The sequence below is a fragment of the Colletotrichum orchidophilum genome (assembly GCF_001831195.1).
Source record: "Colletotrichum orchidophilum strain IMI 309357 chromosome Unknown Scaffold_57.1, whole genome shotgun sequence".
Taxonomy (NCBI): Eukaryota; Fungi; Ascomycota; class Sordariomycetes; order Glomerellales; family Glomerellaceae; genus Colletotrichum; species Colletotrichum orchidophilum.
In genome coordinates this window covers 223,959-250,128 of record NW_019173013.1, presented here as the reverse complement: position 1 = coordinate 250,128, position 26,170 = coordinate 223,959, and the positions used below count along the sequence as shown (strand labels likewise).

At 55.1% G+C, this 26,170-nt stretch overlaps 10 protein-coding genes across 10 annotated transcripts; 4 read left to right on the top strand and 6 right to left on the bottom strand.

The window, feature by feature from the left end:
• Positions 1-47: 47 nt before the first annotated feature.
• CORC01_07269 (uncharacterized protein) lies at positions 48-218 on the bottom strand (the record flags this gene model as incomplete). Its single annotated transcript, XM_022618906.1, has 1 exon — positions 48-218. The coding sequence occupies one exon, from the start codon at positions 216-218 to the stop codon at positions 48-50; it is 171 nt and encodes a 56-aa protein (XP_022474640.1).
• Positions 219-703: 485 nt separating this feature from the next.
• On the bottom strand, positions 704-952 carry CORC01_07268 (uncharacterized protein; the record flags this gene model as incomplete). The annotated part of the gene is made up of 1 exon (XM_022618905.1): positions 704-952. The coding sequence occupies one exon, from the start codon at positions 950-952 to the stop codon at positions 704-706; it is 249 nt and encodes an 82-aa protein (XP_022474639.1).
• Positions 953-1,116: 164 nt separating this feature from the next.
• Positions 1,117-2,562, top strand: CORC01_07267 (uncharacterized protein; the record flags this gene model as incomplete). Its single annotated transcript, XM_022618904.1, has 1 exon — positions 1,117-2,562. The coding sequence occupies one exon, from the start codon at positions 1,117-1,119 to the stop codon at positions 2,560-2,562; it is 1,446 nt and encodes a 481-aa protein (XP_022474638.1).
• Positions 2,563-5,736: 3,174 nt separating this feature from the next.
• Positions 5,737-7,861, top strand: CORC01_07266 (amidase; the record flags this gene model as incomplete). The annotated part of the gene is made up of 5 exons (XM_022618903.1): positions 5,737-5,867; positions 5,936-6,038; positions 6,127-6,643; positions 6,706-6,722; positions 6,797-7,861. 5 exons carry the CDS (start codon positions 5,737-5,739, stop codon positions 7,859-7,861), a joined length of 1,833 nt encoding a protein of 610 aa, XP_022474637.1.
• A 240-nt stretch (positions 7,862-8,101) lies between these two features.
• Positions 8,102-9,339, bottom strand: CORC01_07265 (uncharacterized protein; the record flags this gene model as incomplete). The annotated part of the gene is made up of 4 exons (XM_022618902.1): positions 8,102-8,260; positions 8,391-8,584; positions 8,728-8,925; positions 9,258-9,339. The coding sequence occupies 4 exons, from the start codon at positions 9,337-9,339 to the stop codon at positions 8,102-8,104; spliced, it is 633 nt and encodes a 210-aa protein (XP_022474636.1).
• Positions 9,340-10,943: 1,604 nt separating this feature from the next.
• CORC01_07264 (GATA zinc finger) lies at positions 10,944-12,647 on the bottom strand (the record flags this gene model as incomplete). The annotated part of the gene is made up of 3 exons (XM_022618901.1): positions 10,944-11,104; positions 11,174-12,380; positions 12,567-12,647. The coding sequence occupies 3 exons, from the start codon at positions 12,645-12,647 to the stop codon at positions 10,944-10,946; spliced, it is 1,449 nt and encodes a 482-aa protein (XP_022474635.1).
• A 3,501-nt stretch (positions 12,648-16,148) lies between these two features.
• On the top strand, positions 16,149-20,145 carry CORC01_07263 (uncharacterized protein; the record flags this gene model as incomplete). Its single annotated transcript, XM_022618900.1, has 2 exons — positions 16,149-16,352; positions 16,426-20,145. 2 exons carry the CDS (start codon positions 16,149-16,151, stop codon positions 20,143-20,145), a joined length of 3,924 nt encoding a protein of 1,307 aa, XP_022474634.1.
• Positions 20,146-20,602: 457 nt separating this feature from the next.
• CORC01_07262 (uncharacterized protein) lies at positions 20,603-22,472 on the bottom strand (the record flags this gene model as incomplete). The annotated part of the gene is made up of 3 exons (XM_022618899.1): positions 20,603-22,174; positions 22,298-22,346; positions 22,411-22,472. 3 exons carry the CDS (start codon positions 22,470-22,472, stop codon positions 20,603-20,605), a joined length of 1,683 nt encoding a protein of 560 aa, XP_022474633.1.
• A 570-nt stretch (positions 22,473-23,042) lies between these two features.
• Positions 23,043-23,993, top strand: CORC01_07261 (ribosomal recycling factor; the record flags this gene model as incomplete). The annotated part of the gene is made up of 2 exons (XM_022618898.1): positions 23,043-23,110; positions 23,165-23,993. The coding sequence occupies 2 exons, from the start codon at positions 23,043-23,045 to the stop codon at positions 23,991-23,993; spliced, it is 897 nt and encodes a 298-aa protein (XP_022474632.1).
• A 450-nt stretch (positions 23,994-24,443) lies between these two features.
• CORC01_07260 (uncharacterized protein) lies at positions 24,444-25,712 on the bottom strand (the record flags this gene model as incomplete). Its single annotated transcript, XM_022618897.1, has 1 exon — positions 24,444-25,712. One exon carries the CDS (start codon positions 25,710-25,712, stop codon positions 24,444-24,446), a length of 1,269 nt encoding a protein of 422 aa, XP_022474631.1.
• Positions 25,713-26,170: the final 458 nt, after the last annotated feature.

Below are 26,170 nucleotides of genomic sequence, written 5' to 3'. Positions count from 1 at the left end.
CGATCCTTCTCCGGGCGCATTTCTTGGTCTCCCCCACGTGCTCCATGTCAGTTGGGAAAGGAATGAGGCTGATTCAGGCGTAGCCAAGCGGGTTGCGGATACTCGGCGCACTTTTTGGCGGTGGCCTGGGCTCGCTGTTTCCTGGTGCCGATGCGGACGGTCGGTGTTGGCCCTTGTACAACTAACTGCTTGGGGTGCCTTGTGTCTCGTTTCCCCATTCAGTTTTTCCCTTCCCTTTTCCTGTTTCTCCGCTGGAGTAGGTTGTCGTCCACTGCCCAGGGGCACTGCCATTTGCAGCACGACAACGACGCAGTAGCAGCAGGCAAAGAGAGTGACGACGACGATAACGGCGACGGCGACGAAAGTTGCTCTTGGCCTCGCACTCGGGTTGAGCCGACCTCTTCTTGGCTTTGCAGTCGCTGAATCAGTTCTGCGCAGGCAGTGTCTGCTGAAAACGACAAGGTGAGGCAGGCCGAGACGACCGCCACACACTCTTCTCCATTGCTCATCCTATCCCGTTCCATCCCATCCCATCCGCCTGGGGACTCCGCCCTTTCCGCTGCGTCAGCCTGTCGCTCCCACCTTTCATCTCGCCCATTTGATAACCCCCCCCGGCGCCGCTCATCTCGCTCCCCCTCCCATCTGGGTCCAACTCTCACCGTATGTTGGATGACATGACTGCCGCTTCTTCGTCTCGGTGGATTTAAAGTTGCTCACTGTCACTACCAGACACCACGCGTCGTCTTTGGCATCGAACCACAGCAGCCGTTGTCGCCGCTGCCGCCGCCTTCGTCGCCATTGCGTATCTCCATTGCCCGATCCATGCATCGCGTCCGGTGATCATAGTCGCTGTAAAGAGAGTCGTCTCTGAGACTGGGGTGCGGTCTGCGGCCCCGGCCTGCATGGTGGAGGACTCGTCCTGGTCTGGCAGTCTGCCATCGCCATCACCCATTGATCAAGAGAAAAGCTTGATCCGCCAAGCCGCCGCCGCAATCGACAGGCAGCACGCGACTGCAAGCAAAAGAGCGGTACGCTGCCACCAGTAGAGCGTAGGAAAGGACGAAGACCAAAGGAGAACATCTGTGCATGCAGCCTGCCTGTAGACGGTCCGCCACGATGACTTCGTACACTGATGTGACGGCCGGTGCCGTCTCGGGCAAATTGTCCAAGTCGCGGAGCAAACCGGTGGTGAAGCCGATACTCAAAAAGCTGTCGCACTCGGAAAAGAACTCGCTGGATCTGGATCGTGGTTGGGATGAGCAGCAGACGATGTTTGGCAACTATGGGAGCAGCTTGGGAGGTAGCAGCCTGGGGCGAGAGAGGGAAGGTTCTTTTGGAGGAAGGGACGTCAGCTTCAGCATTTCGGCTACGGAACTCCACCACAGTGGCAGTATCAACAACGGCAGGAGCAAATTCTCCCACGCCCGGTCGACCAGCGGCACCTCCCACGTCAGTGTTGCTACAAGCGGCAGTGGCCAGCGAAACGGCAGCTTCGTCCACCCTTTCCAGCAGACACCACGCACCTCATCACCGCCCCTCTCGTACGCCAATTCACTCACCAGCATCGAACACGCCAACAGCAACAGCAACAGCAATACCAACATATCGGCCAGTGTACCTGCTCCCCGCGACTACTCCCCGACGATAACAGAAGACGACGACGATCTGCTGGATCATCAGTATTTACATCATCGCAGCAATTACCACGCGCCCGCGTCTTCTTCCATCCCCATCACCAGCAATCCCTCTTCTACCTCTTACCCCAGGCGACCTTCACTGGCAAGCCGGACTTCCTCTTTATCCGATATCAACAACCAAACTAGCCCTCCATCATTGCGCATCAACACCAGTCGTACAAATTCAAACAACACATCATCTCGACTAGTCCACGTATCTAGTCACTCAGATATCAACATCCCAGCAGGCAGGCTGTCAGAGTCCGCTGCGCCCAGCACAGCACCTGTGCTTTCACCTCTATCCTCAGCCTCACCCTCAACATCAGTCACTGCCATGTCACCCCTTCGCACCTCCCTCGAGGGCTTCCGCCTTCGCTCTCGTTCTGAGCTTGACTCCAACTATCACCAGGAACGTATCAGACAGGAGCGTCGTCGCTGGGAGGAGAAGGAGCGCCTCAAGAGTGAGAAGCGAGACAAGGAGGACATGCGCAAGCGAGAGCGTGCTGATATCAAAGAGGCCCAGCGCCATGAGCGTGAGCAGCAGCAGATGCTCAAGCGAGAGGCAAAGGAGGCCGCCCGAAAGCAGAGTTTCTCTCACAGCACCCGCAACAGCTCAAGCGACATCATCCGCCCCTCCATCAGCCGCAAGAAGACCGGCCCTGATGCCGAGAAGCTGGCCATGGGAGCTCAGGGCGATGTTGGATTCGCCAGCCGCAACTACGAGAGCACCGACCAGGGCCAAGCGCCTGTTGCTGATGAGCTGATACTCGAAGGACCCCGCCGCTCCCAGACTGCCAAGCGCAAGACGCAGGGTGCCTGGACGAGCTTCGTCCTTTGGTTCCGGACTAGAATTCTGCGACTTCACAACAACATGGCCAAGAAATAAAGGGTTTGTCGAAAGAAACAAGTGAGGCACTTTTGCCTGCACTGCCCGTCTTCACCCTTTGTCCGGGCCCATCCCCAGGGCCATTGCCTGTTCACAATTCTCTCATAGCATCACAAAACATGGTGATTGTGCACGCAACTCTTAGCATGATTGAGACAGATCCTTTCATCGCGACAAAGGGCAAGCAGACCTTGTCCTATTGCATTTTACTTCCCATCATATACCCCCCTCAAAACTACCCATCAACACAACCGCACCGCCTCTTTTTACGACACCACCAGATGCCCTTGCAGAGGCCAGGGCACTTTGAACATTTGTTACGCTCTCAACAACCCACGATTATGACCAGCATTCAGACGAATTTCCGGACATGGGCAGATGAGCAAGAAGAAAAGAAAAAAGGATTTCACTTCCTTCGTTTTTACGGACTCGGATTGGCCTGGCGTTTGGGATTTTTTTTTTCTTGTATTTCATTTTTTCCCCTCTTTCTCTCTCTGGCATGACGCTCCTCAGGAAACATGGGGGAAACACTCGTTTGGCAGCCGTGGGAAACGGCATGGACATAGGATTGGGAAGAGCCTTGGGCCTGCGGGCTTCTTGGAGGAAAATTTCCGATCGAGGAACGGCGTCTTGGTTCCGAGCGAGCGAAATGGGCATCTGGCCAGGAACAGCTGCTTCCCACGGGACAGCGCGGCCGTGTGTAGAAGTACAGAGTCAAAAATAGGAATGGCTCCTTTCCTCGTTACCTACCGTTGACATGATGATGGCCGTTTATGCCGTGAGCAATCGTGTGAGGAACCGCGTGGAAAAATCGTGGGCGGCATTGATGGACCCTGCATAGACTCGATTCGAGATGTGGAGAAGCATGACAGCCTTGTCCATGCCTCGCCAATTCGAAAGTGCATGTGAAGCTCAGTTTTCTGGAAACATTTCTCAACGGCATCCTGTTAGCTTTGCCGTGGCGGGATGGCGGGGTAATGTGCCAAAACATAGTGGCTTGATGCTCCCCTTAGCGTCCCTTGGCTGGGCGATCGATCGTGCGGTCGTGGAATGTGCAAATCATGGGATCCTATGCTAAGTTTGCGGACAGGATGCGACGGCGCTTTTGATCGTTGCTGTCTATTTCTCAACGACCCTTGCGAATCAAGGCGTTTATGGACAGTCTACGTATAACATGAGTGGATATGAATATATATCCGTAAATCTCGGAACACAACCCTGCATGCGGAATGGAAAGTGACCTTTCTTTTTCGACGGAGAGAAAACCCAATCCCGTACGGATGGATTCGATAGCGCCAACGACTTTCTTCAGGTCGCGTGCGCCCGAGGTGTCTTGGCTCTTGAGCGAGCTTTGACCTTCCATTGGTGTGGGGGCGGCCCCGACGCGACTGCGACGCTGCAGGCCCCGAGCGAGGCCTTGTCTTTCTTATCGATACAGGAATAATTGGGGTACCTACTTTAGGTGCTTAGGTATCCGTAAGTTACGGATACCTATCCGCAAGCACCTTGGGTACCTGCCCGAGGTGGTGCTGACCACTCCGATAAGGAAGAGGTGAGGAACCCAGGCCCCAGACCGCTCGTTTGTGTCTCTCGTATCCGTACTGGCAGAAACAAAAACAGACGGAGAGCAATCCTGCAAAAACTCGGACCACTCTGGCAGACAGTTGTAGTAGGTAGGCAGTTTCGATGTCTATGAGCTCAGTCCTCGGCTAAATGACATAGGGCATTTCACGATCTCACGTCGTATACCTATCCGTACCGTGTACGTGATGTGCTTCAGATCCCGGCGGGTCTGGTTGGCCAGCGAATGAGAGAAGTCAATTGGACTGCGCCTCAGCGCAGCCAATAGCAACACCGACCCTCGACAGGAATGTCTCTACACCTCCACCGGGGTTTCATACGTTAGCGCAGTGAATTGACAAGGAGGGTCCACTATAAGTACTAATTCTATCTTCTTTACTTAATTTCTATAACTAATCTAAAAATAATACTTTTAAATTTAAAAGCCGATATTTTTTTTTAAATACCGAACCTTTTATTTATATATATTTTTCTATTTTCTTTATTAATTTTATAATAATTAAAATTAAATTAAATATTATTATAAAATAAAAAAAGATACTTATTTTTATTTTATTATATTATTTTTTTATAAATTTAAATATTACGATTTTATAGGGTTGTTATTAATGTTAGTAAAGTTTGTTAGTAAGTATTACGCTAACGTATGAAACCCCGGTGGAGGTGTAGCACGAGATCAGCAGTCCGCCGGCCCTTGGGACTGGAACTCGGCGAGGGATGCCGAGGCACGAAGCTGCCGTGACGTCTGCAAGTGCCTACGATGGGGGTAGGGAAGGTCGGTCGACATTCGGTACCTTTCGCGAGTTAGCCCCAAGAACTCCTGAGAAAACGGGGCTTTCAACTGCTGGGAAGTTGGAACCACTATCAGAGAGGAGAGCCTGCCCACCCCAAAAGCACAGCGCTGATCCGAGCTCCCGCGCGAGTCCCGAAAGTGAAAGGTTTTCCCGTAGGTTCGATGTTTGACGGATTCCCCCCCCTCCCCCTCTCCCAATCAATCAGCAGCACCTGGTACACCATCACCGAACCACAGATATCTGAGGTAAGACGAGCGAACGCAAGGGAGTCCACCACACCTCCTTCCTACCTTGGCCCGTAGCGATTAGGAGGAAAAGAAACACAGCAATACTTAGCTCCCCTCCGCTTGTTCGTTTCGTTTCGTTTCAACCCTGCTCACTCTCAGCCTCCAAAAATTGTCCGAGTGTCCGTTCGAAGAAGCGGATCAAGGCCAAAGCTCCCAGCTCCCTCCGTTCTTCTTCAAGTAACTGAACCCCCGCTGAAACTTTAAACACTCCCAGCCGAGCTTGACCTCTCCCAAAAAAAAAAAAAAAAAGGCCCCCAACGTCCCTCCCAACGGCTTCTGATACTGTTGCTATCCAATTTTCGAGCCGTTTCTCAGTCCCTTTTTTTTCTTCTCTGCTTCGATTTGCTCGTAGAGCCTCGTTAATTCCCTCTTCCTTCATAATACGCCGGCTGGTCCAGTAGACGACGCCATCCCAAACCAACTGCCTCGGGGTCCTTGTCAACCACGTCCGTCGACGTTTGGACACCGCAATCCTCTCTGAAGCTCAAGTTTACATACTGACAATCAAAACCATGGCTCCGAACCGTAAATATGCCAATTACCCTGGCGCCCGTGAGGGGCCGGCCCAAGGGAATACGGAGACCCAGAAGGAAGACCAGAACCCGGTCCTCCGCGGCTGGCCTCTTGTTGCGGGTGCAACAGCGTACGTCTTGAGACTAACTCACATCCTCTCATCGAACCAGCGCTCGTGAGCTAATCCGTTCCACACAGACTCGCGAACTCCGGCGTTATCCAGCGCTTCTTCTGGCGCAACGCCAAATTTGGCTCCATCAGAGACCTGCCTGGCCTCGTCGATTACAGATACCGCTTCCAGGTCTGTCCCAAGTCTCAAACCCGTTCCCCCGCCAAGCTCAAACATCAACTCACAAACCGTATTTCGTGCCGCTAACACTCACCACCAGCCCGACGTCCTCGTCCTCTCCGAGACGGGATCTCACCCGGAAACCCTCCCGCTCACCAAGGATCTGACCACCCCGGCACCACTAGACCAACCAGGTCGCTACCTCTCCAGCGCAGACTACCACGCCCTCTACGCCTCCGGCGCCGTCACCCCGCTGGACGTTGTCCAGTCTCTGCTGCCCCTGATCCGCCGCGCCGAGGGCCACCCCCCGCCCGAAACGGGACCCTACGCCAACGCCTGGGTGGCATCCCACGGCCGCGAGGACCTCGCCATCGACGCCGCCCGCGCTTCCACCGAGCGGTGGAAGCAAGGGAAACCCCTGGGACCCCTGGACGGTGTCCCCATCGGCGTCAAGGACGACTGCAATGTCAAGGGCTATGTCAGCCATAACGGCATGCAGTACCGCCCCGACTTGCCGTGGTTCAAGGCCGCCGACAAGACGATATGGCCCGTCCAGCAGCTCGAGGCCGCCGGAGCCATCGTCTTGGGAAAGAACGCCATGCATGAGCTGGGAGGAGGTACGTCTTCCTCTGCATCCTAATGATGAGAAGGAGAAAGCTGACCGTGAGGATTTCCGCAGACACCAATGGCTGCAATGTGAGTAAAGGACTGTTTCTCAAGAGAGGGCAACCTCCGCAAACAATATTTAACTGACTAACCTCTGGCGGTAGCCCCGATGGGGAACACCCACAAACTGGCACAACAAATCCTACTACCCGGGCGGCTCATCCTCCGGAGCCGGCTCCGCCCTCGGCGCCGGCATAGTCCCCATTGCAGTCGGCACCGACGCCGGCGGCTCCATCCGCATCCCGAGCTCCTTCAACTCCGTCTACGGCCTGAAACCCTCCCACCACCGCACAATGGCAATGAACTCGTCCGTCTGCGTCGTCGGCCCCCTCGCCGCCACTGTCGCCGACCTCACCATCGCCTACCGCCTCATGTCCCGCCCCAACCCGGACGATCCCATCCAGGGTCTCTATACCCCGTCGATCCCGCCCTCCCCTTCGTCGCCTTCTCCCAAAGTCATCGCCATCGATGAAGCATGGTGGTCCCGCGCAGACCCTGCCGTCGCGACAATCTGCCGCCGCGCCGTAGACCACTTCAAATCCCTGGGCTACACCGTCATCCCCATCCGCATCCCGTACCTCCGCGAGATCCAGCTCATGCACTCGGCAACCTGCGTCACCGAGATGCAAGACCTCGCCCGCCACCGCCACCCGGATCCGAACCAGTGGCAGTCCATCATCAACCATGCCAACAAGATCACAATGTCCGTCGGCACGCAGACCCCCGCCGGCGACTACATGAAGTACGCCCAGCTCCGCGACCTCCTCATGAAGCACATCGCCTGGCTGTACGAGCAGAACCCGGGCATGCTCGTTGTCACGCCCACCACACCGCTCCCCGGCTGGCCCCGCCAGCCCGGCGACGATGCCTACGGCGTGTCGGACGCGAATACCACCATCGCCAACATGAGTTATGTGTATGTCGCCAACGTCAGCGGGTGTCCCGCCGTCTCGGCGCCCGTGGGCTACGTCGATGCCGTGCAGGGCGAGGGCAAGATCCCCATTGGATTGATGGCCATGGCCGAGTGGGGATGCGAGGAGCAGCTGCTCGACTGGGCCAAGGAGGCTGAGACGTACCTGATCAAGGAGGGGAGGCAGAGGCCCGAGGGGTGGGTGGACGTCGTCGAGGTTGCCAAGAACGGCGGTCTCGAGGCGAAGAAGAATATCTGAGGGAAAGGAGCACTACCAAAAAGAGAGAGCATCGTGTGGTCCTTGTCAAAGTATCGCAAAGCAACGTAATAGTGTCTAAGTGCTTCTGGTCTGAATTCACATGCTCATGGCCAAACACGGAGCAAACAAGGGAAAACTCTTCCCCAATCGCATCCTCTCATTCCTGATCGTAACTAGGCGCGCATGCACACGACCCATTGTCTCGTTTCTCATGTCTACGTACCTAACTTCCCAATCTCTTTAATTCATAAACTTGGACGCCAAGCCCATGATACCGCCCTGTTGCTGCCCCTGGCTCTTGAAGTACATCTTGAGCGCCATCTCGCCCGCCTGTTGGATAGCCGACTCCTTGCTTGTGCCGTCAGCGACCTTGCCCTGGGACTGGCGCTGGTCAAAAAGCTATTGGAATGTGAGAATGTGTTAGTGAGTTCCATGGAACTATACTTCTCGTTTTCCCCGGGGAAAGGCAGGGGGGGTTTTGTTCATGGGGAAGAAAGACCACTGGGGAGAAAGAGTGGAGGAGACGCACCCGACTGGCCTCGGCCATTGCGAGACCGGCAAACCCGCCCTGGGACTGCTTCTGCCCGCCCGTCTGTCCGCTGGAAAACATCTTGAGGGCCTGCATCGCGGCTGCGGCACCGAGGCCCTTGTCGTCGGCCTTTTCGCCGTCGTCATCGTCGCCAAAGTATTTCTTATGTTTGTCGACGGCCTCTGCGGCGAGAACTACGAATCAGCACTGGTATCCAATGTGATGAATTACTTCTCCCTCTTTCCCCGATACCCTCTTGGTACCATCTTCAGGTGCAAGAAAGCTCCGAGAGCGAGAGGAGGAGGGTGGTGCTCAGGAGACAAAGAAATCAACGCACCATCCTCATCGATATCCTCGTTCCTCAACTGCCCCTTCTTCTGCGTCAAGGCGCCGAGCACGCTCGAGAAGAGGTCCGTATCGCCGTGTGATCCCGCATGGCGCGAGGCTTGGTTTGCAGCGTGGCGGTAGTCGTCTTCGTCGTCGTCGTCGTCAGCAAAGGCTCCAGCGCCTGCGGGGTAGTTGCCTCCGTGGGACTCTGTTTTACAATAACACGCGCGGGCAATGATTAGCAAGCCACCCTTCAACTCCATCCATCTTGGGAAAAAAAGAATCAAATTAAGTAAATGGAATCCCTTTGAAGGAAACCTCGGGCCGATTGGTCTGAAATGAGTTCAGCAACAAGAAAACTTCTGTCGCCACCGGCAAGGGGCTGGCCTAAATTTCAGTGAAGGCTTCCTATCAGTTGAAGCTTCTTTTCCACCTATTCACAATCTTGAGATGTTCAGGGGCAGGAGCGGGGTAAAGGAGCAAGGGACAGCGGGGTAGTTCAACAGAGGGGTAAGAAAGCTTGTCGAAAGAAGCACATACCGTAGCCCTGTTGCTGGTGCTGCTTGGGCTTATCGTCGTCCTTGCTGAGGTACTCCTGCGCGGCGTTCATGAGCTTGTCCATTGTGAAGAAGAGAAGTCTTGTTGTTGCTTCTTGACGACGACGATGATGATGGTGATGATGATGATGATGATGTAATGGTGGGGTTTACAGAATGGAGACGCTTATTCTTGCGAGAGAGATGAAGAAAGAGAGAAGAATAAGGGAAAGACAACGCAGACGAGGAGTGAAGAAGTTCCAGGTTGATAGCTCTTGTAAATAGATTGCAGAGCCACGTCTCCGCATCACCAGCGGGCGATCAATTGTCTCAGGAGCCCTGAGCTGGCCATGCATGCCAAAACGACGTCGAATCAGAATCGAATGGCATCCAATTGTTTGTGGCAGACGGTTGATTTGATCGGATAGGCCTCCCGGTTCACAGCCACAATCAACAACCTGAGCAGCGCAAGCCACTCGACTAGACCACACATGTATGGGGCGAGCTAGCTGTCCATGGGTAGAGGGACCACAAGCCCCGTCTCCAAAGTACACATGCCGGTAGTGCCCCAAATGACGCAGCTCAGTAGGGTATAAACAGTCGCGGAGAACGGGACCAGACGACTTCGTGAGGTGAGGTCTCTGGGCTTCCTGAGCGGTGCCTTGGCACGCGTGGCCGAGTGTCCGTCAGTTGGACCCTGAAGTAGCCCCTCACGACCTGCCAGGTACCTAAGGTGCTGGACCCCTCCACAGCTGATCCGCACCTACAGCGGGGTCCTATCTGCGAGAACCCCTTGATGAGGCAGCCCAGCCCCTCTAAGGTAGTGCCCGGATTGCACCCGCAGAAGCAAGCTCTGCACACCCCTCTTGCTTCAAAAGTCGTCGCTGCTATCCATCTGCGCTGGGATGGCCTGAGTTCTCACTTCCATGCAAGAGCAAAGCCTGCCCAGCTATTTGCAGAGCTCCAGGGCAAACAGCATGTTTCAGGAAACCTCTAGGCTCACATGTGCCAACACCAGCCCAGTCGACAGCATGGCCATGGACGCGTGAATGAGGGGACTTCAAGTCGAGAGCCGGCAGAGTACAGAATGCTCAGAAAGGTAATCAAAACAAATCCCGAGCGTGGCAGCCCAACTCTTCAAAGTTCACCCTGCATCTGCCGGCAGACACCCGCCGGGACCGGCCAGCTGTGGCCGAGGTGTCATCTGTATCCGTATGCAAATCGCGCATTCGCCGAGAAATATCACGTACAATGACTGCCGCCTGCCGACGGACAAGCTACAGCTCCTAGCTGGTGCTGTGATCGTCTGTTGACCACCAGGACCGCACGACCGGTAGGTCCCGCCCGAGCCGCCGCGGACATCAACTGCAACTGCCTCGCCCGACCCGACGGATCCCCCGTCAATTGAAGCAACATGGCTTGGAATAGACTTTGCTGTTCAAAATTGATCTTGCCAAGACTACGCCTTCTGTGCGTCCCATGACCTAATCGTCTTCAGGTATCTCGGTTGCTGCGGAAAAAACACAGCTGGAAACATGGCAAACAGTTGCATGTCTGTCAAAGTGATAACCTACGCCATGCCGTCTTCCAGACGCCAACTCCGGTGCACATGGAATTACCACGCCCAAGCACCCAAGGCAGCCCTCTTGGGCACTTGCCGACCAATGCGCCAGTGGTGATTCATTAAAACTCAGCCTCCGCCATGCTCGACTTGCAACGATCCTGAGTGGTGGGTGCTGTTATTGCCATGCCGATTCTTCTTTTCCTTCTTGGCCCATCTGAGGCCACACGCGTTGCATAGCGTTTTGGGTCCACTCGGGCCTTTGCGCCATTCCGGAGAATCCAGGGTCCCTAATCAGATCATCATCGTTAGCCGGCCTGCAACTCGCCATGCCGAGCGGACTCTAAGTCGGAGCTTACCACAGTCCGTGCAGACGTATTCCTCCGAAGTCTTGAGCTTCTTTTTCTTGTCCCCTGTCCGAGGGTCTCGATCTTGTGGAATCGCGATGCCCGCGTCGCCCTTGACCAAGGTTGGACTCGCGTTTCCCGTCGTGATGCCGCGACTCCTCTCGCCCTCAATGTATCTCAATCCCGTCAACATCTCAATAGTATCAGTGTGCGAATTCCCTTCGTATCTGGCCATCTTGTCCTTCAATGAATCCGGGCGACTTCCCGCAACACCCTCCAGGGCCTCGCGTGTAAGCGCAACGTTGAGGGCCGATGACCTGTCGCCCCCGTCACCGCCCCGAGATATGGCGCTGGGGGCAGATGCCATCGTGGTTTCCGATGGTGTTACGTCTGACCTGCCTTCCTGGCTTTGTAGCCACTGCTTCTGTGACTCCTCGTTTTCCATCTCTTCCTCCTTGCGCAGCTCAGCAATGCGCCTCCTCAAACGTTCATTCTCGATCTTGTGTTCTAGAAACGAGTCCAGCAGGCCTGCGTTCTTGGTTGGGTACGGGCGCGACATCATGAAAACGGCCTGGCAAAAGGGCGATTGATTGTGTGGGTTCGGTGCAAACTTGGAAGCGGCGATGTGGGCGTGACCAACCGACTCAAAAATAGCGTATTTACCGTCCTTTTTCTTTAGCCTGAAGAACAAGCGCAGCGGGTTTCCTGATGCTATAGATTCGTTCAACTCGGCGACGAAGACACCCACGTCGTCGGGGTGGACGAGTTCCTTGAGGAAAGTGTCGGTGATTTCGTCGGCGGCGTAACCTGTGAGGTTTAGAATGCTGGGCGAAACGAAGCGTATGCGACCATTGGCGTCGAGTATATGGAGGAAATCCTTCAGCTCTTCGACGACCTTTGCAGGCCAGTTGCGTCTCTTTGTAAATTCGGTGAGGGTGCTTCCGGCCTGCTGCAAAGCCTGAGAGTTGAAGCCGCCCGAGGGCAGAGGGCCCCCACCAACCACGCTGGAAGCATCGTCGCCATTATTCGAATAATTGTTGTTCATGGAAGGTGTATCATCGGCGAGACCGTCCGGCATTGGAGTGTTGCCGACAAAGTTGAAGGAGGACATGGCGTTGTCGTCGTTGGGATTGTCGACGCTCATTGACATGGCGTCAAAGCTTCCGTAGACTGTCGAGTCCAGGAGAGAAGACATGATGTTGGGGTCGGCTTCGGCCATCTGCATTGCGTCAGCGCGTTGTTGGGAGCGGTCTATAGCGAGTTGTATGGAGGGTTCCTATAAGCAATGCGCCGGGGGGAAAGGCGGGTCGGAGGTCGGAGGGGGTGGAGGGGAGAGGTAAGCGAGGCGGTCGAGGGAAAGTGAATTATCAGATCGAGAGGAGCAAGGAAAGCGGGCGGGACGAACAGCTTCAAAGGCAGAGTAGGCGTCTTGGGGCCCATAGCCGAAGACATTGTTCGGGGGAGGTTGAGGTGGTCCGTGAGACATGGTTGCGGTACTGTTCCGATACTGGCCCCGACGGCTTCTAACAAAGGCATTGGCGATTTGGGGGGGATGGTTTGATACCGATGCGTGGGAAGGGTTCCCGGGGGTAGAATGCGGTCACCTCGCGGCCAGTGTGCGGCGGCACTGATAGTCGGCTGGATCTGTTGGCAACTCAAAGTGCGATAAGATGGTTGCGCCTGTAGCTGGAGCGAGGTCCAAACTTGGGGCAAAGCCACTGACAAAAACAGCACTGGACGTGCGACGACGACGACGGCGACGGCGACGAGCTGCGAAGGCGGGAGAGTGAGCTCGACTGTCTATGTCGTGGATCGTATGGGGATGAGCAGATGCGGGGAGCAGGACCTGGTGATCCGGAGAGGCCTAGAACCCAAGTAGATCAAGATGGAAGGTAAGGCGCAAGCTGATACGGGGCTTTGTGCGTCGAGGAGTGCGCTTAGCCTTGCATGTCTCTTTAGCTAAAACGTCTAATTGTCGAAATGCGTGCCAAAGAAAGAGAACCGAAGACGATGTCAGAGTGCGTGCGGCCGATGCAACAGAACGAAGGAGTAGAGAAACAACAGGACGGTAAGTGGTCAAGGTCGACGGGTGTGGTGGTGGTTTCTCTATGAAATGCTTCCAAGCGACGGGGTCTCGTAGCAATTAATAATAAGACCGGATGGACTGCTGCGAATCAGTACAGAGCCTGACAATGCCTGTCTGGATCGGAGCGGCGCAAATGGAGAGCGAGAGTATGGTAGCGGCAGCAGTACCTAGCAGTACACGGCGCGAGTACTTGAGGGAGTGAGCAAGTTGATCTTTGAGTCAAGGGTCGAGATAGAAGGCCAGGTCGAGTATATGTGTGTGCGTGTGCAGCGGTGAGATGGAGTGCCCGTGGATGGGGTCCTTGTCTCGGCTGCCGTGAGACGCAAAGCAGAGGGCTGGATTGGGTTCCGTCAGGTCGGCACGCGGAGCGTGAGATCAAGTCGCGGTCTGGCCAGAGTCGCAGGGTCGCGGGAATGCGAGAGATGATCAGAAGCTGCGTCGGACGGGGGAAATGAAATGGGATGAAGTGGAATGGACGAAGAGACTGGGAGTGGGGGAAAGAAGAGGGAAAAAAAAGGTTGAGCCTTGAGAGGGCGAGGCGCACCAAAGTGCAATGCAGGAAAGGAGATGAAATAGATCAAGTCGTCACCATATAAAAATTTGGCAGGGACAGAACAGCTTGGCCGGGATGCAGAGGTGTAATAGTAGAGCATAGCAAGCTGGGGAGAAAAAGGGAAGGGGAAGCGGAAGCAGGCACGCAGGGACCTGGGCAAAGATGGGAAACTGCAAAATGGAAACGGAGCACATGGCAATTCTGGCCATGGACTTTTCGCAACCGCCGCTGCGCCCCTCCACCGTAGCGAGCAGCTAAGGTACCTTACCTCACCATCGTACCCGACCTTACCTTCCTTGCATATCCGTACCTAACTTATAAGGTAGCTTGGGATTTGGTGCCTTGGTTGCATACCTATTACCTAGGTAGTTACTCCCCCTCTTCCCCTCCCCTCTGCAATCCCCCCCCTCCCAATTCCAGACCTCCATGAAATCCTTTGAACCCCGAAAACTCTCCCGAGTCCCCCATATCTCAACTTCTCAAAACACCTCACCTTCCCTGACCTTACTTAGTCGCCAGACCTTAGCTGCATACCTTTTACACATCCAAACTTACCTTTTCCTGTGTGCCGTCATCCGGACAACATCTCACCGAGATAGTGAAGCAGAACGCTGCCGGTATTGATCCCCATGGCCTCATTGGCCTTTTCGTCACCACCTCCCTCTACCCTGCCAACCGAGGTATCTTAGCGTAACACCTATAGCTGAGCTTACCTCACCTTACCTTGCCTTGCCTTACAGCATCCCTTGGGCACCGCAGGTCATGCCTTCGGCATGCACGGCCCAAGTCCAGCTGCTCCATCAAAATAGTTAGTTCCAAGGCTGAGGTCCCCACGGTTCAGCGCAGCGATATTCCCCTCACAGCTCCAAGTGCCAACTGGGATGGCGCTGCCCGGAGCAAATGCCCCGAGGTCGAGGCATTGGTGGCCATGTCTTGCAATTTGCGCGGTCAAAGGCTTGTACCGACTGGGTGGGGCTGCCTTAGACGTTGGAGAATCGTGGCTTGTTTGGTATTGCACCATAAAGTATCTGGGATCTGTCTCACGCCTCTTTCAGGTGGGCTGACTGATACTCGGCGGTTACCTCTTGAATAGAGGATCAACTCAAATGATCCCTGATACCTTACACTCAGCTATCAAGATTGCTAGATATGCGCTTAACTTGTCGTGGCTCATTGTCATTCACCAACGAAATAATCAACGGACAAAAGCCAGCATTGCGGAGAACCCAGTTTGGATTAGGTAGCAGATCTGCCAGCCTAGCACAACCTTTTCTGCATCATTTTTCTGATGAGTTCTCGTCGAGCGGGGACGGAGCGCTTACTCCAATCTGGTGCTTGGTCGATCGCTCTAGGCCTTGACTCGAGTAATGTTCCCTGCATTTCATCAGAACTGTCTATGCGTATTCGCATTGTGCAATGTGAAGCATCGTAAAACTCCATCTGATATTCAATCTGATCCGCTCAACCCGGACACAACTCTGCTTGTATGTTGATATACCTTTTGAGTCTAGACAGTGATGTAAATGAGCAACAGCGTATACTGTGCAAATACCCCGGAGACAGGCGGTATCACAGGTAGTTGGCTGACGAGGTGTTCGCGTGTACCTCACCTACTTTGCTACAATGGAGGTGATCACTGACCCAGGAATAAAACGAAGTTGGCTTAATGACGCTGTGCATCGCGTCTAGGAGCTCTCCCAATACAGTCTGATCTTAGCGCCTCATCTGAGCCAGTGGTTACAGCAACTACAAGATGACTTTCAAAATCCACTTCGGAATGCATTGCCAGGGCGCCCACAGACAGGTCACAGAATATTGTAGATATGTTTTCCATCCCTAATGTTACTTTGTTGTCTCTAATCTCCCCATAGTCATCGCTGGGGCCTTGCAAATATCGCGAACTGTACCCATCCCGAAGCACTCATATCCAGGAAAAGGAAGGCAAGCGACCATGTTGAGGATGTCATCAAGGGACTAGAGCAGTTGCTTTCATTGGCTGGGTCTGGGACAGCTTACATAAACATGGATGCGAGGTCACGCTTTTTCGCACCTCCATCAACGCGTGCCTCGCTGCGGGTAAGGCGCGTATCACTCAGCGCACGTCCCCTACATCCCACCAAGGCACCGATCCGCTTCTGTGCCGATCTCACTGCAGCCTGGAGCAGGGCGACGACGACCTAGCCTCAGAAGCACCCTTCCAACCGCAAGGGCAAAAAGGGTTGCTCTCCTCGACATTCTCATCTAACCTTCTACCTTCCGTGTCATCGTATCCTCAGACTGCAGCAACTCGCCGAACCGCACAATCTCACCTCATCGAATGGCATTTGGCCTCCTGAGGTGCCGTCGCCATGTCCAAGATCGACAAGCTGTCCGTCCATGGCATTCGCTCCTTTGGCGGCAGCCGGGAGACAATATCATTTTACACTCCCTTGACCCTCATCGTCGGATACAACGGCTCGGGCAAGACAACCATTATCGAATGTCTCAAGTATGCAACCACCGGTGAACAGCCTCCGAACAGCAAAGGCGGTGCTTTCGTTCATGACCCCAAGGTTCGTGCCTCGTGTGACACCCAACCCCGACTTTCTCTGCATCCTCTCATGTGGCGAGGCTAACACTTCCTAGCTATGCGGAGAGAAGGAAGTGTTGGCCCAGGTCAAGCTTGCATTCACATCGACCAGCGGCCACAAGTGTGTTGCGACACGAAGCCTTCAATTAACCGTCAAGAAAGCCTCTCGATCGCTCAAGACCCTCGAAGGATCGTTAGTGTACAACAATAATGGAGAGCGCACTGTCATCTCATCCAGGGTCGCCCAGATGGACGAGTTCATTCCAAGAGAATTGGGTGTCTCTAGAGCTATCCTCGACTACGTCATCTTCTGCCATCAGGACGAATCTCTATGGCCCATGAGTGAGCCTTCGGCACTGAAGAAGCAATTCGACCAGATCTTCGAAGCGATGCGATACACCAAAGCTATTGACAACCTGAAGGTTCTCAGAAAGAAGCAGGGCGAAGAGCTGGCGAAGCTCAAGATCTTCGAGGAGCAAGACCGAATCAACAAGGAGAAGGGTGACCGTGCTGAGAAACGATCTATGGCATTGCAGAACGATATTGAGAGCTCCAGAGACAGGTGTAATACCCTCACGGAGGAGATGGAGGAGCTTCAGGAGCAAATTCGCGAGAAACACGAGCAGGCCAACAGCTACTTGAGCATCGTCAATGACCTCAAGTTCAAGAGGGATCAGCTCAGCTACCGCGAAGGATCTATCGCGGATATCAAGATGACCCTTGAGGAGCTTCCTGAAGACGACGGATACCTGGAGAACGCACTTGCGCAGTACGAGGAGCGCATGACTCGGTACCAGGAAGAAGCAGACCAAAACAAGACACAATACGCGGAGCTGCAAAGGGATCTCACCAAATCTCGCCAAGAACATTCCGCGAAGCTCGCTGAGAGGGGAAAACACCAATCTGATAAGGACAAGTATGAACGACAACTCCAGTCCCGCATGCAATTGGTTCGTGACGCTGCGGAACTTCATAATTTCCGCGGCTACGACGGCGACTTGAAGGACAGCCAAATCAAGACTTTCAATGAGCGCATCCAGACATTACTGACCGACAAGAAGCGTGATCTTGATCGTCTGCAAAAAGAGAATGCGCGTGAGCTAGATGAGGCGACCAAGACCATTACAGAGCTGGAGGGTCGTAAAGCAACCACGACGCAAAACCGTGTGTTCGCCAAGCAGCGAACGGGCGCCATTGAGAAGCGGACCAACGTCTTACAAATGGACATCAACCGTCTGGACATTGACGAGGGTGCCAAGGCCATCCTTGACAGCCAATTTGAGGATGTCGAGGGTAGGCTAAAGAAGGCCCAGGAGTTTCTGGTCAATGCCGATTACGATACTCAGCTCAATTCGGAAAACGAGAAGCTATGGCAACTCGAGAGCGAGACAGAGAAGCTTGGTCGCGAATTGATTGAGTGCACCAGACTTGCCTCGGAGCGGGCGCAGTTGGATTTGAGAAAGAAGGAGCTGGCAGATCGCAAGCGGAAACTGGAGACCCTCACCAATACGTGGAAGCCCAAGCTGGACACGCTTATCGGTAACACTTGGCAGACCGACACTCTCGAGGCCCAGTTTCACGATGCTCTGAAGCGCCAGAACATGGTGGTTGCCGAAGTTCGCCAGAAGCGGGACGCGGCGCGGGACAAGCAACAGAAGGTTGACTTCAGACTCAAGAGCGCCAAGGATGTTGGTTCCAAGAAGACTGATGAAGCACAACGCTGTCGGAATGCGGTCGTTGGCGCTCTACAGGAGGTCCGAGACGGTGCAACAATTGAGGATTACGAGGAAGAAGTCAAGATGCACGAGGAGGACGTGGAGACATACACCACTGACATCAGCCTCCTTGACGCCTTGGCGGACTACTACCGCGGCTGCCAAAAAACGCTACAAGACAAGAACAAATGTCGGCTGTGCGACCGCAATTTTGATGACAAGTCCCATGTCTCCAAGTCTCGATTCTCAGACAAGTTGATCAAGTTCCTTGATCCTAACAAGAAGGAGAAGGCAGAGGAAGACCTAGCTAACTCTACCGCCCTCCTTGGATCGCTGCGAAAGGTCAAGGCGCAGTACGAGACGTATCGGAGGTTGATGTCGGAGCTCCCTCCTCTGAAGGAAGAGGTTGCTTCTTTCGAGGCCGAGTGTGAAACTCTGGGTCGGCAGCTCGAGGAGCACGATGCCGCTGTCAGCATCGAGGAGGGCAAGTTGAGCGACATTGAGTTTCTCAACAAGACTGTCATCAACATCACTCAGGTCTTAAGGGATATCAAGGACTCCGAGGCACAGGTTGATAGGATCATGTCTCAGCAATCGTCCGGTACCGTCAGCAGGAGTGCTGATGAAATACACGAGCTTCAGGCCTCGTGCAACGAGCAGATTCGTTCGATGAAAGCCAAGATCTCCAAGACAACGACGGATCGGCAGCGGATCAGGGACCAAGTGAACTCTCTCGAGCTGGAGAAGAGCGAGCTCCGGAACAAGCTGAGCAAGGCCTTGAACCAGCTTGAGCGCAAGAAGGACTTCCTGAACCAGATCCAGACTCTGAAGGAGGACCAGGCCCACCAGCGGGAGTTAATCAGTACTGCGGACCAGGAGTTGGAGTCCATCGAACCCGAAATCGCCGAGGCTAGATCAGTCCGGGACGAAACCCTGCAACGTGGTCGTGGCAAGGAGCGGGCTATTGCCGAGGAGCGCGACAAGATTGCCGACTCCGTCACCGAACTGAAGATGGTCGAGGGCGATATTCAGGAGTACATCGACCGCGGCGGCCCTTCCAACCTGGCAGCAAACCAGCGCGCTATCGCTAGTCTTGAGAAGTCGATTGCTGGTCTGGAGAAGGAGATTTCAGACTTGACCGTGCGGACAAACAAGTTGAAGCAGGACATTGATAATGGCGACCGCAAGAAGCAGAACATCAGTAACAACCTGAAGTATCGCCAGAACCTGCAGCAGCTTGACATCCTCCGACGAGGCATTGCAGAGCTGGAGTCTCGCGACGCTGACGAGGATTATAAATCGCTGATCTCTGAAGCGAAGCACCTCGAGAACCGCCACAACCGGCTTGTCGCCGACCGCGGTTCCATCATGGGGCAAATGAAAACCAAAGACGAGGAACTCGAACGACTCTTGGAAGAGTGGCAACAGGAATACAAGAATTCTTCCAGAAAGTATCGCGAGTCGCACATCAAGGTCGAAACGACCAAAGCTGCCATTGAGGACTTGGCTCGGTACATTTCGGCGCTGGACACGGCCATCATGCGGTACCACAGCCTCAAAATGGAGGAGATCAACCGCATCGCTGGCGAGTTGTGGCAGAGCACGTACCAGGGCACCGATATTGACACCATCCTCATCCGCTCTGACAACGAGAACGCGACGTCGGGCCGCCGCTCGTACAACTACCGCGTCTGCATGGTCAAGCAGGACACGGAGATGGACATGCGCGGCCGCTGCTCAGCGGGCCAAAAGGTCCTCGCCAGCATCATCATCCGCCTCGCCCTCGCCGAGAGCTTCGGCGTCAACTGCGGTCTCATCGCCCTCGACGAGCCGACGACCAACCTCGACAAGGACAACATCAAGAGCCTCGCCGAGAGCCTGCACGCCATCATCAAGGCCCGGCAGGCGCAGAGCAACTTTCAGCTCATTGTCATCACGCACGACGAGGAGTTCTTGCGTCACATGCGCTGCAGTGACTTTTGCGACAGCTTCTTTCGGGTCCGGCGGGACGATAAACAGAACAGTGTCATTACGAAGGAGAGCATTACTAGAGTTTTGTAACGATAGTCTTCGGTTCACACGGGCGTTTTTGATGATCAACTAGGGAAAATCTGGGGGTTTGCTTTGCAATGCATCATGGAGCAGAGCATGGCGTTTAAGAGGTTTACATCTTTTCTACTTTCCACCAATAATGTAGTCAGAGAGCCACATGAATCCCGAATTTGGCATTTGAGCAGGCAACGATGACATATATGCTCTAGGACGGTGTTCTACTCACCCATGCGGCTTGTAATGCTACCTGTAGCGTCATGTGGCCAACCCCTTTTTTCAGAATTTCATGCCTGACTGTGATCTCATTTCATGCGATACCAAAGCGCCAGTTTTACCCAAACACGTAACGATGCTTAGAATCTTCAATCATTAGAACAAGTGGGGGTTTTAGAGAGGGCGGTTTCTTGGTATCATGTAATCATTCGCAACACCGCTCAGTCCTTGGGCAATAAATAGACCCTCCTTCCTAAGCACTCTCTGCTTTGGCGGCGGCCTCCGCCTCCGCCGTAGCCTCCGCCGTAGTCTCGGCAGTCGCATCATCCTTCTTAGCCTCAGTCCCCTGATCTTTGCCTTCCTCCAACCCAGCCTCACTGGACCTAGTCTTCTCTACATTATCTTCCTTGGTGTCTTCCTTCTTGGGCGAGGTGGTTGTAGCATCCGTTGCTTCGCCCACCACGTCACCCTCGTGCTCCTTGACCTTCTTGGTTGCGAGGCCGTCGAGTTCCTCGTCTGCGTCACGCTTCGGATGCGACGTGACATTCGTATCGGATGCCGCATCGTCAACAACGGCATCGGCTGTCGCTTGCTCCGCCGCGGCACCCTCCTCCTTGACGCCCTCGGGAGGAGGCGTGGCGTGAGCCTGCTCAGCTTTCCTGCCCACCGCAGCCTCGACATCGATGCCTTGCATATCAAGGCCTGGCCCGCCGCTCACAAAGCTCGTCGTCTCGCTTTGGGGGCCGAGATCGCCGACGCCAATTTCCTCAGGTCCGCGAGCGTGCGGCGCCTCATTCTCGTCTTCAGCAGCGGCAGCAGCGCCGGCAGCTTCATGAGATTGCTGCTGCTCGTCACCCTGCTGCTGCTTCTCGGGGCTGCTGGCTCTGCCACCGTCCCCGCTTCGCAGGGCGGCGGCGTGTTGTGCTTCTTCTGCTTGTCGCACGAGTTGGTTGACTGGAACGACGCCCTGCTCCTGCTCTTGTCGCAGTAACTCACCTTGTGTTATCGCGCGGTTGCTGCTGCTGGCACCCATGGACGGTATGCCATTAACGCTGACACTGACAGTCTCGATGCTTCCGACGCCGTTGGGGCCGTCAATAGTCTCTGTCGACTCGGTACGGATCTCGGCCGGCCCACCCCCATTGGAGGAGGCCGGCGAGGAGGAAACGGGACTCGGGCGGCGTGTGAGCCATGGGATCGGGGTTAGTAAAGCGCCGCCGAGGGCTTCGTCGGTTCCGACGGTCGAGGCCACCGAGTTCGTCGAGTTGCTCCAGGCGACCGAGGCCGCTGGATTGTTAGCCTCCTGGCCGTTTGCGCTGCCGTTGGAGAGCAAGGTCATGGTGGACATGTCGGGTATGGCTGGCGGGAGTGGGTAAGTGTTTGCGCCGCTGGTGACGTGAACAACGCGGTCGACAGCATGAAGGTAGGATGCCAGGTGGCGGTAGTGGCGGCGCGGCTCGAGGACGAGCTCGGCGAGGCGCTGGATCGTGTGCGGCGGGTACTTTGGGAAGGTGGACAGAACAGAGTTGATCTCGACGAGCATGGCTTCGATCTGAGCGGGGAGAGATCCCAAGACGGTGGCAGGCGGCGCATCCGCGACAGCTGCGTCAGCGTCAGCGCCACTTTCGACGGGGACCTTGGACGGCGCGGCTTCGTTTGGTTGGCTGTTCTCTTTGTCGGCATCCTGTGATGACGGCCGGCTGCTGGCGGCATCGATGGAGGATGAGGGGAGCGGCGAGAGGAGTCGCGGTTGTTGGCCTGGCGCGTTAATGGGTTGAGGAGGAGGGGTGGGTAGGTTCGGAATAGGAAATTCATTGTGAGCGATCTAGACATTCGCGATGCGAACTGGTGAGCGCGCCCTAACGAGGAGTGTTTGTCTTTCAAAAATGGACGATGGTGGGATTCTCGGGCGGGTTGGACATCGAACTTTGACCAAGGACGGACGTACCTTATCTAGCCTCGAGATGATTCCTTGCGACAGGGCGGGCCAAAGACCGCTGGTGCGCCGTGCAATTAGCAGCTGAACAGGAAATGGATAGAGTTACCAGGGATTCAACTAACTAGTCCATTTCGCCGCCTGTCGCGACCGTCCGCAAGAGATCTTCGTCGACCTCGATCTCCATGCTGGCGGATTTGGAATGTTGGGGGAGTGAGTGGTGGTTGAAAGGATGAGCTTCCCACTGACGTCGCGTGCTTGTGAAAAGCGCGACTCTGGCTGGAGAAGGCCTTGGGGTAGGGTGCAATGCGTCTAAACGAGTTGCAGCTTCCTACACCGAGCTCGAAAGTTACTGGCGGTACCTGCAAAGTCAATGCTGCAAAAAGGGAGGAACAGAAGTTGCAACTTGCTGCATCTTCGACCACTGTTCCTGCTGCCTGCAAACAGAAGAAATGTCACAGCAGTCAGACACAACGCTGCAATATATACAAATTGCAAAAGTTAATGATATTGATCGATGCAGGGATCGAACCTGCGATCCTCTGCGTGTAAAGCAGATGCCTTAAACCGCTGGGCCAATCGACCAGATGCTTGTTGTTGAAAATGGAGCCCAATTGCACGTCTATGTTTCCCAGTCAGTGGAGCTGAGTCCACTTTGCGAGCTCTGTATCCGTACGTCACATCAAACGGTTCAAAATTGTGGTAGCTTCCAACAACCAACCAGCCAGTAACACAAACACCAGTCCACAAAGACATCATGCGAAGACTCAGAGCCCCCAATGTGCTCCTCAGAAGCGCCAATGGCATCCTGCCAGCTTCTCAAAGGTGATTGCCGACATCAGCTCAATCCAGGCAACTTCAATTGACTCGAAACAACAGCCAGATCCAGGCACAGCTCGCAGCTCGCCTGATGATAGCCTCCGACCTATCCCCGCAACACAGCACCGCCACTACCGCCGTCACCCCCGCGGCAATCCGTCCCTTCTCCCACTCGACAACCCTCCAAAAGAAGAAGAAGAATGCGTCCCAGCACCCGACTACCGACTCTCCCGCCGTCGTCTCCCGGACCTCCCACACGGCAGACGAAGCAGACCAAGACGACCTCCCCGGCTCCAAGCACCCAAAGCCTGACCCGACCGATCCCCTCAACTTTGCCGACGTCGCCTCCCGCTTCGCCTCCCTTGCAACCCACCACATCGAGATCCTCAAGAAGCTGCAGTCGGGCGATCGCTTCTCCCCAGACGCCATCGGCGCCCTCACGATCCAGCCCTCGCGCAAGGACCCCACAACCTACCCCCTCCGCGAGCTCGCCGAGATCGTGCCCCGACCGGGGGGCCGCACCGTCAGCCTCCTCCTGCACGACAAGGACTACGTGAAACCCGTCATGACCGCCGTCCAGGCTTCGCCCGATTTCAACCAGCAGCCCCAGCGCGACCCGGACAACGAGCTCGAGCTCGTCCTCAAGGTTGAGGCCACCAACAAGGAGGTCGTTGTGCGCAGGGCAAAGGACGCCGCTCAGGCGTGGCGGGACAAGATGCGCGTCGCCACGGAGAAGAGGAAGAAGCTGCATGCCAAGTGGGAGAAGGACAAGAGCATCGTGCCGGACCTCAAGAGAAGGGCGGACAAGGAGCTGCAAAAGGTGCAGGATAAGGAAATGAAGGTCGTTGATGCTGCTGAGCAGCAGGCTGTCAAGAAGCTGCAGTCTTGATTGAAGCTCTTGAACAAAACCAAAACATGATATTAAAAAAAAAAAAAAAAAAAAAAAAAAAAAAAAAAAACAAAAAAAATAAAAAAAAAAAAAAAAAAAAATAAAAAAAAAAAAAAAAAAAAAAAAAAAAAAAAAAAAGGCATCGAACTTCACCACCAGTTGAGCAGAAAAGCCATGTGCTGGCGACACTTGGAAGAGGAAGTGTTTACTTTTCCTGTGTATAACGGGGTGATCGCAAAACCTTCCGGGAAAAGAAAGGTTCAGTTTGCAGTGCAGAGTAGAAGAGACTTCCCGGATCTAATTGTACAATATGTATTTTTGGTTGTACCAAACCTCCCTTCCTCTATAATCCTACAAATGTCCCCGTTTGACTCTTCCTCCACCATCGTACGTGTGCGCTGTTCTTGTTTTGTTGATATTACAAACTTTTCGGACGCAAACCAGCTTCCGTTAAGCCCTCGCAGTCTTGCCTCCCTTGGTAGCAGCAGCAGCAGCACCGGCGCCAGGCTTCCCCTTGGCCACAAGAGCCGCAATCTTGTCGTCAAACTTCTTCATGTCGCCAGCCACGTACGTCTCGTTGTGCAGGTGCGACTCCCTTGCCAAGTTCACTGGATCCCGGCTCCCGCCCGCCACGAACTTGGGACCGACGTGCTGGCCCTTGACAGCGCGCTCGAGGATATACTCCCTCACGGCCCTCCCCGCGCCCTCCTCAAGCTTGAGCTCCCGCACGGCGTGAACGTAGAACCCGTCCTCCCCGACCTCGGTCGTCGTCGCCTTGAGCGCCTCCGCGAAGACCTTCTTCTCCTCAATGTCGCTAAAGAAATAAAAACCCTTATCACCCGTGTTGGCCAACGCCTCTGCAGCGTGCCGCACATCCCCCCACCTCTCGGGCGTGTAGTCCGCCGTGCCCGCGACATCCCGCAGCGACTTGAGCACCGTCGCCGCCTTGCTGGCCGCCGACGACCCAACAGCCATGGCAGGCCTATACCCAAGCAGGTCCCCGGCGCTGAGGCTCGGCTGGAACTCCTCGGGGAGCCCCTGATCGCGCGCCGCGACGTAGGCGTGCTCCTCCACGGTCTCGGGCCGCATGAACTCGAAGCGGTCGGCGGCGCCCTGCTGTTTTTCCTTGTCCCGGTCCTTGCGGCCCTCGCCGTCTTCTTCGCCTCTCCGTCCGCCGCGACCACCACGACCGCCGCGACCGCCGCGACCGCCGCGGCCGGCACCTCCGCGGCCTCTCATGCCTCCTCCACGGCCACCACCGCGTCCTCTGAAGCCTCCCGCACCTCCTCGGCCGGAGAATCCTTCTCCTCCTCCACCACCTCCCCGTCCACCACGAGCGCCAAGGCTGCCGCGGCCACGCCCGAATCCCGTGGGTACCTTTACAAAGTTGATTGCTCCTCCTCGTCCCGCGGAAGTCAAGCCGCCCTTCTCGTCAAGACCCCTGGGCTGGGCCGCAGCTGGACTCGCAGCGCTTATCGGTCCGCCTCGCAGGAGCTGCCCAATCTCGCTAGCCGCGGCCCGGGACCGCTCTCGTCCGGTCAGGGAGGGCCTGTTGTAGGAACGCGCAGAAGGTTTGTCAACATTGTTGCTATTCTTGTTCGATGAATCGTCCGTCGCGGGGCGCCATTGCGTCGTGGAGAAGGTTCGGATGCAGGTCTTGATGGCGACGACGTCCGGCCTGATGCGACTGCTCGCCGATCGCAGCGCCTGTTGATGCATTTTAAGGGCGGAAGTTGAGACGGCAAGGTCCGCGATCGATGTCTGTCGAAAGTGGTGAGCTTCGTTCCTGACCTGTTGATTGATCTTGCCAGGAGCTTGCTCTGACAAAAAAACTTCGTTACGTAAGCGAGTAGATGGTCTGTGCCCTGCTTGCCTTGGACATGGATCTACCAACAACCACCAAACCTGGAAGCTTGAGGCGACGAACGTGGCGTGGGCGACTTCGCAGCGCCCTAGCCACAAATGAGATGTTGACTGGATTTATGAACTGGTGTTCATGTCCAAAATACCAGCCGCGATCATCTGGGTATCTTTTCATTACAATACTCCGAGTCAGGAATACCAAAAAAGATACGCTTAAAATATTCATCAGCAGGGTCTGTTGCCCACGTAAATTCCAAATGCCCGTGACTCGTCCTCGCATCTATGTGCCTTCCCGCCCTCAATACTCCAAGTCT